Raw genomic sequence first — 13,029 nt, 5'->3', positions numbered from 1 at the left:
TATATATATATATATATATATATATATATATATATATATATATATATATATATTATATATATGTATATGTATATATATATATATATATATATATATATATATATATATATATATATATATATATATATATATATATATATATATATATATATATATATATATATATATATATATATATATATATATATATATATATATATATATATATATATATATATATATATATATATATATATATATATATATATATATATATATATATATATATATATATATATATATATATATATATATATATGTGTATATATATATATATATATATATATATGTATATATGTATATATATATATATATATATATATATATATATATATATGTATATATGTATATATATATATATATATATATATATATATATATATGTATATATATATGTATATATATATATATATATATATATATATATATATGTATATATATATATGTGTATATATATATGTATATATATGTATATGTGTATGTATATGTTCACTTTTTTTTAAGACCACTATAAGTGTGAATTGTTGAATGTTCCCATTAGGTAAACTTGAGCATGTAAGTGTTCCCTCATCTAGGAACATACCTGAGATTCTGGGTGCGTCTTGACCTTTGATCTATCAGATAAGTAACATCCAAGCGATAATCATCCGGCGCTTCCTGTGTCAGACGTTCATCGCGTCCAGCTTCTAAGACGTCGCGTTGTGTCAGACGAGAAAGGTTATGACACAAGAGCGTGGTTTTGACTGATTGGCATGTCCAGCTTTTATTTCTTAGCGTCCGCTCGTGGTCTCTGACTCAGAACACACAGCTGCGGATTATTAAACGAACAAGAGTATAACTAGCTACACAGCATTCAGTGCAAAACTCTTATCGGTTGTATACTTAGGCTTATTGCAGATATTTCAACATTCACACTTCTAACCTTATTAGGAATCATAAACACTTAAGAGAAGCGAGCTTTCATGTGGTGCAGCTCTATAAAATAAATGTTTTACACAAATGGCCCTCGAAACTGTATTTTATATAGATATATGCATAGATTGCTGCTATCAAAATACATAAACAGATAAAATACATAAACTGTATTTTTTTTATGAGAGCAAAGGTTGCTTCACGGTTATGATGAGTTTAATGATGTGCCACGCCATCTAGAGGCCACTTTATGTTAGAATTGCTGCAATATTATTTATCATATCAGTTCACTCGCTTATTTATTTGATCTAAATGTGTTCATTTTCTTGACTTAAGTATCCAGTGTCATGTTTAATGTTCGTATTGTATAACTCATCAGCAAGAAAGGCTATTTAATGTCACCACAGTTGAAACGTGCAACAACAACAACAACAACAAAAAACTCATTTCATTTACCAATGACTCGTACAGCAGTAAAATTGTACAAAGGAATACGATAAATATGTACAAGTGGAACTGAAGTAATGAAGATAAACATTTCACCACATATGGCAAATTCCCTACGGGAGCCTGTTTCCAACAAGGAGTAAAATTAAATGGTAGCACTTTATTTTAAGGTGCCGTAATATGGAGTAATTATGTAATTAGGTTGTATTTACATGAAATAAAATGTACTTGTAGTTATGTATCGTGTAACTGTATCAGCCTCGTAATTATTTAGATGTAACAGGCAGCTACTGTTACACATTTGTAACAGATCGAGTCTGTTACGCAGCTACTTACAATAAAGTTGATCTAGATTGTACTTTAGCGTAAGTAGCTCATGCACCTGTAATATTCTGTCATTTTAACGTAATTAGAAACGCCTTGCATGTATTTAAGCTGTGCACTAAATGGTTAAATCAAGGTGCAGCTAGAAAAGGTGTGCATGTTAATACACATACTTTAATTGTACAAAGTCTGCAACACGTATGTGGCAATCTTTTGGTTAAAAAAGTAGCTGTGTAACAGACTCTGTAAGTACAAACTGTTCTGTAACTTACATGGTAAGTGCATTTTGTTTTACGCAAGTACAACAGCTATTACTAGGTAGGCACTCTGTAAGGACATTTTAAAATAAAGTGTTATCCAAAATATAAAACAAAAAGGTAATTGCAACATTCGATCTAATTTAAATTGTAACGTGTGATCTGAAGTAAAAATGTCTGACTTTTACATCTTGCATTCCTGACTTTTTTTTCAGAATTGCGAGGAAAAAAAGTTGTGAGGTTAATTGGCAATGGCAATTACCATTTTTATTCTTTTTTTTTCATCCTGTGGTGGAAGCAAGCTTCCATAATTCACACTAAAATGACATTCAATAAATAAATTATTATGACAGGTTGCTTATTTTGAACATAGTATAAATAAGTGAAATTTGCTGGCTGAGTTAAGTTAGAACAAGGAAGAAACAGAATAACGGAAAAGGAAGAAAAATAGCACGCAGAATCCCATCATTCAGGTCGGTTTTATACAGAGTGCTAAGAGTACACACTGTGTTTAACTGGCTTTTGAATTTCATCTAAATAGTGTCACTTATACTCTTCTGTAATCTCCCACCATTCTTCTGTTACTGTCTCCTCCAACGGTTTTGGGCTTTCTCCTTGGTTTCTGCAGCCGCTTCTGCCTTGGCTTCCCGTTTCTCTGCCAGACTGCTGAGCAAAGCCGGCAGCTCGTCTGTGATGGCCTTCTCGATCTTCTCCAGCAGGCATCCTCCTGACCAGCTGCAGTATGAAGACAGGAGCTTAAAGCCGCTGGGAGGATTGACTCCGAAGAAGTCCCGGTACGCCTCCGGTTCTGGCAGGTCGAACTTACTCACGTTGGTCTTGGCCAGAATGGACTTGAAGATGTAGAACTTGTCAGGGTCACCGACGATATCGCTGAAGACCTCGTGTGGGTCACTAAACCAGCCCAGCTTCTCGTAATACGTCTGCAGGTAGCGGTCGACCAGGAGGGCATGGATGCGCACGCGGATGCCGTGCTGCCGAATGAAGGCGATTTTGTTTTCCAGCTGGTTCTCGATCACCTGATTTAGGTCCTCCAGCAGAGAGATCTCCTCGCGTTTAAAAAGATCCCTGTTGGTGTCTGAAGCATAATCCTGCGGCCAAAATGAGCTCACGTAGACGCGCGGTGGCTCTGTCACGTTGATCAAGGGTGCCATGCTCCAGAAGAGGGCGCCGTACACGCGCATTAGGTCCTGGGTTGTCAGACTGTCGGCCTTGTTGAGGATGATACGGATCTGTGACTCGCGTCCCTTCATCTGTCTAAAAAGCATTTCTAGTTCTAATCCCACATCAAGTTTGGTTGGGTCAAACACCAGGAAGATAAGATCGGCCCGGTCGATAAACCACTGGCACACTTCACCGTAGGGATACCCTGAAGGACAACGAGAAAGTTAAAATGTTTAAATATTCACTGTACAAGTATTAGTACTCATTGTATTATCTTTTAGAGTAGATTTTTTTATTCAGAACTGATATTTTCTTACTTAGTAGTATAGTTTTTTTTTAGAAATATCTAAAACGTCTTGAATTAAGATGCATTACTGATATTATGTCTGTTTTTTAAAAAAAAGTAAGCTAATGATTAGCTGCTTTATAGTGAATTTAATATTTTTCAGAATAAGTGTAATCTGATAACTTCTGCTTCAGATACACTTTTTATTATTATCAGTATTGAAAGCAATTGTGCAGCTTAATACTTTTGTGGTGCGTTTTTCCAGAAAATCTTTTGATCAGTTTGATGCATCCTTGTTTAAATGCTGAACTTTTTGATGATAGTCTATATTTCCAACTTGCTTTGTTTAGTATTGCAGTTTAATAGAGTTGATTATTGGATTGCATTTAAATGTCTATGCACACACATGTCTTTCAAGAATTGTTATGAATGCATTTTTATTCAAAATTTGGGGCACACTTTATTTTAATGTCTAAATTTCACAATTAACTACAACAATTTATGATTGTCTTGTACATACCAAACTCAAACAAAGTCTTTGTGAGTACTGTATTCTCACCTCTCTCTTGCTGTTTGCGGTTCTCAATGATTCCAGGTGTGTCTACAAAGATGACACGCTCCAGGAGTTTGTGCGGCATTTCGATTCCCACCAGCTTTTCCAGAAAGCCCTGACCAAACTTCTCCAGGGAAGAGAAAGAGCGGGAACTGTCTGCCGCCATGACAATGCCCTCAATGGTGCGAAACTTCTCACCGTGCATGAGTACAGTGTATTCTGAGGTTGTGGGCTCAGCCCCTGAGAGAGCAAAAGAGATCCAGATGAAGGAACAAAGGAGGACTAAATAAAATTGTACAATCATTAACTTGAAGATTGATGGGTTACCAGTGTAAAGCTGTTGTGAAGATTCATCGAGACCCAGAAGATAATTGATCATGGAAGACTTGCCGACACTCCAAGGACCGAGGAACAAGACCATTGGCTTAGAGGTGATCTCTGCATCTGGATATTGTGAAGAAAAGACAGAGTTCAACTGAGGATAGGGGTCCATTTAGATACATCTTATGGTAGAAGAGCAATAATCTGGAGTGATGTTTTAAAACTGAAGATGTTACCTGACACTTCATGCTGCCGGAGCTCATTGTATTTGTAGGCCTTGTCCATGGGTTTAATTGCAGTATTGTAAACATGCTGCAGCTTTTTCAGAGCATCTAGAAGAAGGTAATGAAATTATGATAGAAACTGACTCATTCTTCTACTTACAGATCTCCATTTACCACTTAGAAATTTTGGTGAAGCTAAAAAGTGATTGGTTAATGAAATAACTGGCCTCATATAGTGCATACCGTATATGCCCGAAAGTTAGTACTTTTGTATATATTTATATTTCTATATATATTTTCATTACATGACTCACCGACAAATTCCCGTGAAGGTTCAGCCGTTGCCAGACGCAGCGTCTCTTCGATGTGAGACCGATCTCTTGCGGCAGGACCTGAGGGGGTTGTTTTCTCCACTGCCAGAGAAAAACAGCCAGTCAAAATTAGCATGAAACATAAAGCCCATATAATAACATTTTCTTGTAGACCCAGAAAACAAGCCTTTAATCATTTTGCAGTATACACTGTACTATTTTTTTTAATTTTTAGATAATAACCCTTTTTTATTCTATGGACATATTTCTAATATATATTTTATTCTTTATAGCTAAGAAATCTTTTATGGAATCAACAGAACATTGCCAGATTTACATTTGGAGTAAACAAGATCCCTGAGGAAACAAGCTGCATCTGTATTTACACAAGAATCACAATCACAGGAAACTTATTCTAGTGCACAGCTAAAAGCTAAAAAGTCCATCTTAGACCAACAGAAATGGTGGTGGTCTAGTTATGGTTTTATTCTGGCATGCTATTTTTACCAGCCATATTAACTTCTGCATTTGTTGATTGCATTTCAGTTATTTTTCTTATTGCCGTTTTAGTTTGGTTTTAATTGTTCCCAACAAAACAAAAAACTGTCATGATTGGTCCATCTACATCAGCCATCTATTTGAAGGCAGTCAAACACAATCAGAGCACTATTAAAAGCATCTAAAGCATTTCTTCCCTATTACAAAACTTTCCTCCATGCAAGCCAGAGAACATATTGTTATGGATGGCAATGGACTTGTGCCAAGGACTATTTCTGTTAGGCTATTTTGGTGGTGGGTTTATTCCTGTGCCACCTTGGACCAAAGTATCAGGTGGAGGAGCACAATGAACTGACTACAGTAGTGTCCTCTTCTGCCCCCTGGCGACGAGATGACAATATAGAGCCTTCCCTTTGGTTATTTCCACTGTAATGGGAGTTTAACTAGAGGCTTTATGTTGATTCTGAAGCTTTTAAATATATGTGACTTTACAATAAATAAGAGTGCAGTCACATTAGCAAAGTTTTTTTTTTCTCAGAAGTAATTTTTACACCAAGCAACTTTCTGTTTGTGAACAGCAAATTTACACGACCAAATTGAATATGAGCAAAATTTGCCTTTGCACAAATTTTGCACTCACAAAATTCCTGACTGCATGGATTCATATTTAAGTGACTGGATATTGTGCATGAAATTTCCAAAACAATGGTGGAGGTGCCATCGCATTTATCATTGTTTAGGTGTGCAAAATTCAGAACTTGCGATTTTCTAAAATGTCTTTCCAAATGTACGGAGCGATTTTAATTCGGCAATTATCATGCTTCTAAATGTCTAATATCATTCATGCTAACCATGTCAATACTGTACCTTTAACAGATGCTTTGGTTGCTGGTACTTCATCCAACACTTCTTCTGCTGTTGTTTTTTCAACAGGTGCAGAAATAACTTCTTGAATCTGTTCAAGAGTTGGTTCGACAAGTTCCACAGTTTTCTCTTGTGCTACTTCAACAACCTCCTCAACAACATTTGCAACTAGTTCCTCAGATGCTTCTATTTCCACCATTTCTTCAGCTGCTTCTGGTTCTTCAACAGATTGCTGTTCTTCCACTACCTCAGGAGCTCTTTCTTCCTCCTTTACAGCTTCCTCTTCTTCAGCCTCTTTCTCTGTTACCTCTTCTGATTTCTCTTCCACTGGATCTTCAGGCTGAGAAACGGAAACGGTCTCTGACACATCTTCGGTCTGAGAAATTTCCTCATCCTTACTTGCCTCATCTTGAGTCTGAAGAACCTCCTCTTCCTCAACTACCTCCTCTTCAGTCTGAGCAAGGTCCTCTTCTTCACCTGCTTCATCTTCAGTCTGAAGAACCTCTTCTTCTTCAGCTACCTCTTCATCATTCTGAGAATCTTCCTCATTGTCTTCTTTCACAGATTCTTCAACAACCATTTGTGACTCTACATCACTGTCTACCTCTAAGATCTCCTCCCCCTTCACATCTTCATGTGTCTCCTCAAGAACGTCCTCCTTCACCGATTCATTAGATTCATCTAACTCCACATCTGCCTCTTCTTCCTGTGCCTCCTCCTCAAATATCTCTTCAGAGGAGGTCTCCTCTTGAGTCACCTCTTCTGATCTGTCTTCTGAAACAACCTCTTCCTCTTCATCCTCATTAGAGCTGACATCTTCTGCGGTGGAGCCAATTTGTGCGCCAGTGCCACAGGGTTGGCACACAGGTCTGTTTGGTGCAGGAGTGTCATTGGAGGAGCTCTGGCTTATATCCTCTGTGCCATCACAGCAGTTGAACAGCTCGCCTTCAGACTTCAGATGGAACGGCACAAGCGGCTCAGTCTCAGATTCCACTGCATCTGTGGAAGACAAACAATAATATTGGCCAAAACGTGAGAAGGAGGCATCTACAGATCTTCAAGGCAATGCAAACAGACACACGTTATGGTCATTAATTTGTTTGTTCCACTTCAAATGGTGCAGCATAGGCTGATACTTGTATGACATCAATATACAGCGAGTATGAATCAAAATCAGAAGCTGTCTGCTCTCTATAAGTCTCGCAGATGTCACTTGCAAAACACAAACTGCCGATATCAAAACCTGGATATTTCAGGCAATATAGAAATTCTGTCAAGGATGTGTCCCATCAAAATGGCCCATATGGTCACCCTACAAATCAATCACTACTGCACAGACAAGACTTTGGATCCAAATAAATAGCTACTGTGCAGAAACTCCAAATGAATCGTTAAAGTGCAGACTCAGACTCCAAATGAATCTAAATTGCTACTGTGCAGACTCACTTTTCTATAATGTGCAAAAATAGCGATGCTTTGTCCATTTTTTAGCATATATGATTCTGTTTTGGAGACAGTATCATGTATTAACATGTGAATGGTCCTGTTCCTGAAGATCAGCCTTCCTGTAGAGTTTGGTGTAAACCCTGCTCCAACACACCTGCCTGTAATTATCAAGTGTTTATGAAAGTCTTTGTGTCTGATCAGGGTTGAAGCTGAACTTTGCAGGAAGGTAGATCTTCAGGAACAGGATTGGGCACCTCTGATCAACAACATCACTCAAGTAAACAAAATAAAACCATGATTACTATGCTCAAACATGTACAAAATCATAATATAAAATGGTGTAGCTGTAATAGCTGGATTTGAACAATGTGACTTGGTGGTAGAGCTGCTGTTGGCACAAACATTTGAGTCTGTAGCGATGACCCATCTCTGTGATTCATGCGGAGATGAATGCTCTCGATGAGAGCTAAATGCTTTTCATGTGAATCACATCCTGAAATAGGGAGCAGAGCTGGCAGGAGAAGAGAACGCCAAGTCCTTTCTGTTCATGTGGATCATCAGAGCAAGGTTTATTTTTCATACGGTGCTCCGGCGCGACGGCTCTGATAGAGGTGTTAGCATGGAGTCTTTGTACTGGATTTCAGCCTCTACTTTTAATGTCAAATGCTTCCACTGAAAAGCGCAGCTCTGCTTTCAAGCAAATAATGACGCATAAATCAGTTTGCCAAGTAAACGTTTTCGCAGATTGAAGTCTTTTCTGCACACAGCCATTTCATTTGCCGAATCCATACTAAAATGTAAAAAATGCACATTCAAAAGCACTTTTTTTGATTTAGTGCTAAATTACTATCAAATGGCAAACTCTCATTTGATTTAACCATATACATTTACGCAGCACTTCAACACCATACTGACAGCAGAGGGCACCCGTGTCTATAGTTAGTTCAGATAAACCTCTTCCACCTTTGGCATTTGACCACTTGCTTGTAAAAATGCTCTCTGACAAGCTTATGTGTTCCTTAGAAGTCTCTAATTAATTGAATTGGCTCTGGTCAGTGTAAATGCGATATGTTTTGCACACTTATACGCACACGTACACTCACAGGAGAGCTGTATTTAGGCCAAAGGTATAGTGCTAGAGTGTCATTAACGTATCCGTGAGTCTAATCAAAGCCCTGAGGACATGTTACTGCGGTATGAGTTACTCTTTATTGCTAGCTTGCCATCTTTACTAGTCCAGGATTATGATTACATAACTGTCACAACACTAATGATGTAAAACTTTATTGGACCTCACAACTTTTTTTAAATGTCACTGAAATAGAAAGGCTGGCTATGATGTGCTACAAAACCTAAGTGTTGTACTATTTTATAATAAGTTCAACAGCTCATTCTGTGCCATATCATATTCTGCCGTGTTGTTTTAATTTAATTAGAGCCTACTCTAGTGATAGGAAGAGCAGCAATGCTACACTCTCCAAGGACCATGCCTATCCACCCAGGTATTGTTTTATAGACAATGGCTAGGGAGCTTTTAGTCACAGTAGAGAAGAAATGTTAGTCTGTATTATTATTCCAGTGTCTCAGGTGTCTCTTGTTGAAATAATACCACCAGCACTGGTGAATTACCCTAAAATGAAACCAACCATCCATATATTTAATGATACAAGATCATCTGCATTTTTCCAGCAAGGTCTAATGCAGACCAGCCCCTTCCCCCTTCGACAGCATGTTCTGAGGTGAGGACAGAAACAGACAGGTGCTCAATCCCAAGTCCTAGGTCTTCATGACATAAATAGCCTCCGCTGAAAAGGGTTTCTCTGCATTTATCTACTAAAATGACATTTCTCTTCAGTTACTTTCTTATTGCACTGACTGTCAAACCACTATTTTATGTGGTTGTGTCTAGAAGAGTGATTTATCAAAGATAGCTGTGGTTACTCACTATAGGCAAAACCTGACTATGGACTCTTCCTCTCTGGAAAAAAAGTACATGACCGAATTATATTCCTGATATTCATTTTCCATTATGTTTCCAATGCAGATGAAACACCATGCTGAAAGATGGCAGATATTTTAGTTAATCAGTGAATATAGAACAACTTACCACCCAGTGATTCATTTTGTTTCTTCTTAGCGAAACATACGAAAAACATGATAAAGTACTATACAAATGACCCCTTTGAGACCGAATCTAATGATAATTTGACCGGTGAGGTTTGATTCTTGAGTCTGATGCCCAAGTGAATGACTCTTACTGGCTGGTTCTTTTTAGTCAAGCTAATTATAAAGACTTTGAGCCCCTGAAGTTTGAATCTCGAATTAATCGATTCATCGTCTGACCAGTGAAGTCTGATGTTCGAATGAATGACTTCTACAAGCAGAGCCTTTTTAGTGAACCGATTTATCATTTGACAACTGAAGTTTGCTTTTTCAAGTAAATGACTCTAACAAGCAAGTTCTTTTTATTAAATCGATTCATCCTTCGATCAGCTAAGTCTGCAGCTGTAATGAATTACTCTCATGAACCGATTCTTTTTAGTGAATCAATTCATCATTCGACGAGTGAAGTCTGATGCTGGAGTGAATGGCTCTTATGACTATGGCTATGTGTTTTAATATACCCAATGCACGTACGTCAAAGTTGCTTACGTGAGTATTGTGTACGCTTGTAAAGCGACGCAGGTACGATTGGCTGGTGTGACTGGACTGTAACAGGGAAAGCCCCGGCGCTAAAACGGGCCACATACAGTAGCAAGGCAGGACAGAGGCTTTAAGTCCTTCTGTTAACATAATGGTTGCCCCTACAAGGCCTGCAAGACAGAAATAAATAGTGATTGAGACAGTAGCGTTGTGACAGCAGCTGTGGACTGTAAGCGTATATATGTGGATAGAAAGTACAAGGGGGCGTGTTAGCTTGCTAGCATGACCACGCAACAGTGTCTGATTTCATGGCGCACTCTAGGCCTGACCACCTGACAGCACAGACGCAGAAAGAGAACAAGAACAATGCAAGGACAGACAAGGATAACACTTAAAAGCAAGCAGGAGGAAGCAACAGTCTCTAATTGGTTCACCAGGAGTTACTGGTTTTCTTCGACCATACCGGGAGACGAGAAAGCCACCAACAGTTTCTCTTACAGATTGCAATTTTGGTCAGAGGATTCCAGCTATCATCCATTCAATGAATAGGAATTTTGAAAGAAAAAGATAAAACAATTAGCATTCAGATTTGTTTTGAAATGCAATTCATAGCTACAATAACTTTAATACACCTTTTTGTGTAAGCATGTTTTTATATTTGACTTTTTGGCAGGGTGGTATAATTTAAGAATTAACGCGCTGTAGAGAAAGCGTTTTGAAATGCTTTATTATTTTCCTACTAAAAATATATGTTTTACCGGTGAAGTCGTGTGGCGCAACCAACATGCGGAAAACTATTTCGGAAAAAAAAAAAGTAAAATGAATGCGTCAAAAGCCAATAAATGTCTTTAAAACGTTACGACAAGGCAAGGTTAGTTCAGGTCATGTCGTGCAACTTCGTGGTAATTGTAAAATTTGACTTTAAGAAGTGTATGTGTGTGTTTGTTTTTGAATTTTATTTTCTTTATTGTGGACACTAATCATTCATCGACCTATAAAAGTGTGCTGTATAATTAAGATGTATCATTTTTAAATTATTTGAGATTTATGAGACTTATGCCTTTTATTTAATGGACGTTTTAGTAACCATTTGTTTTTTGTTTTGTAATTTAGTTGTAATGTACAGTGAGTATTAATTTTGATCGCAGAGTTTGTTTTTTTATACACCGAGCTAAACTTAATGAAAATAAGAAAGCACGTTTGCTTTCTTATTTTAATTTTATTTCCAGATAACGATCATGTCATTTCAACTAACAAAAAAAAAAAAAAAAAAAGTTTAGTTTGCTATAATTTTAGATGTCACCTCCATTTTCTTTTCTATAAGACTCATTCGTGCCAGAAGTTCATACCAGATTCAGCAGAGTAATAAAAAGAAAATGAGGGCTCTGTTCAACCAAATCAGTGAGAATGACTGCCAGAAACACTTTTGCCGGCAAATAATACACGCCACCCAGAAACTGAACATGCTGTACCCGATGATTCTCAGTGAGACAATTGCAACACAAAAACCATAAAGCCTGGAAACTCCACGTTATACCACACATTCTGTAAAACACTTCTCCTGAATTATGAATAAAAGCAGGCAGACCCAGGGAAGATCATCTCCACCAAGGACGTGCGACCTGATCCAGGACTTCAGGCACTTATCTTGAGGCCTACTTATCTCGATTGCCCAGTCACTAAAACCTTTAACTTCACACTTCAGCTGCACGCATGCAGAAGTCGCCCAGCAGCTGTTAGTGCACCTGCGTTCGAATCCAGTTCTCTTACCTGCAGTGGTGAGCGCCAGTAGAGGCAGCAGGCAGCAGACGGGGAGGAAAAGCCTCATTTTGACTGCCGGGGCCGTCCAGGACCCCTCTCAGTCTATATATACCCCCCGGCGAGAGGACACGGGGGTGGGTGCGTTAGCACAAGCGTCAGCACTGGGAGCAGCTGCCTTCTCCAATCAGATGGCCTTTAACCTTTGCCTATTTGTGACCGTTTCTGGGTAGCTGGGTTTAAAATCTTCCTCCGTGGAGGAAGATTTAGTGTTTTACTTAGGGGAACAAGAAGAAGTGAAGCTGAGTTTAGTTATAAACAACTGAAGGTGGTGAATTTAATTTTAGTAGCCTTACCTCAAGTGACCAACAGATGGCGCACTTTTATTGACTAGACATTTAAAGTTTAAGTAAATAACTAAATGCCAGAATTACCATGTTTTCTGTTTTGGACATTTAATACAGTCTTAATTAAGACCAACAGACCATTTGGGATGTTCGCAATCAGCGCTCAGGAAAATGAGTTTGCGGACCATAGAAGTCACGGAATCAAAGTAAAAATTGCATTTTCACGTAGCATGGCACAATTCTGACTATTTTTCTTGTCATTCTGAGGTTTATACCTCACGGTGAGAGAAATAAACTCGGAATTGTGCGTTATAGCTGGATTTTGTGTTTATATTATGGCAAATTATAGCTGAATATAGCTTACATATGCATACGCATTTAGTTTCACATGTGCATCTTTGACAATATGCTATAAAAAAAAAAACACTTTTTTTGCATTTCGGTACTTAAATCCAAAGACACAACAACTATTTTTCTCCATGTATTTTGCCCATTTTCATTGCTAGTGATGTGTAACTGTGAGGCCTGCAATCTGTGGAGGAAGATTCAACTGCTCGCTCGAGGGACCAATTAAAACACAAAAAAGAGCTTTATTGAGGCGATTCTAATCTTTTTGC

At 37.8% G+C, this 13,029-nt stretch overlaps 1 protein-coding gene across 1 annotated transcript; it reads right to left on the bottom strand.

Moving 5' to 3' along the window:
• Positions 1–1,328: 1,328 nt before the first annotated feature.
• Positions 1,329–12,230, bottom strand: LOC122327873 (sarcalumenin-like). The gene is made up of 7 exons (XM_043223530.1): positions 12,078–12,230; positions 6,222–7,217; positions 4,860–4,958; positions 4,558–4,653; positions 4,328–4,444; positions 4,007–4,240; positions 1,329–3,366 (listed from the first exon to the last, which is right to left on the bottom strand). The coding sequence occupies exons 1-7, from the start codon at positions 12,133–12,135 to the stop codon at positions 2,561–2,563; spliced, it is 2,406 nt and encodes an 801-aa protein (XP_043079465.1). The 5' UTR covers positions 12,136–12,230; the 3' UTR covers positions 1,329–2,560.
• Positions 12,231–13,029: the final 799 nt, after the last annotated feature.

Source organism: Puntigrus tetrazona, chromosome 22 (genome assembly GCF_018831695.1).
Source record: "Puntigrus tetrazona isolate hp1 chromosome 22, ASM1883169v1, whole genome shotgun sequence".
NCBI lineage: Eukaryota > Metazoa > Chordata > Actinopteri > Cypriniformes > Cyprinidae > Puntigrus > Puntigrus tetrazona.
This window is presented reverse-complemented; position numbering and strand designations above follow the sequence as displayed.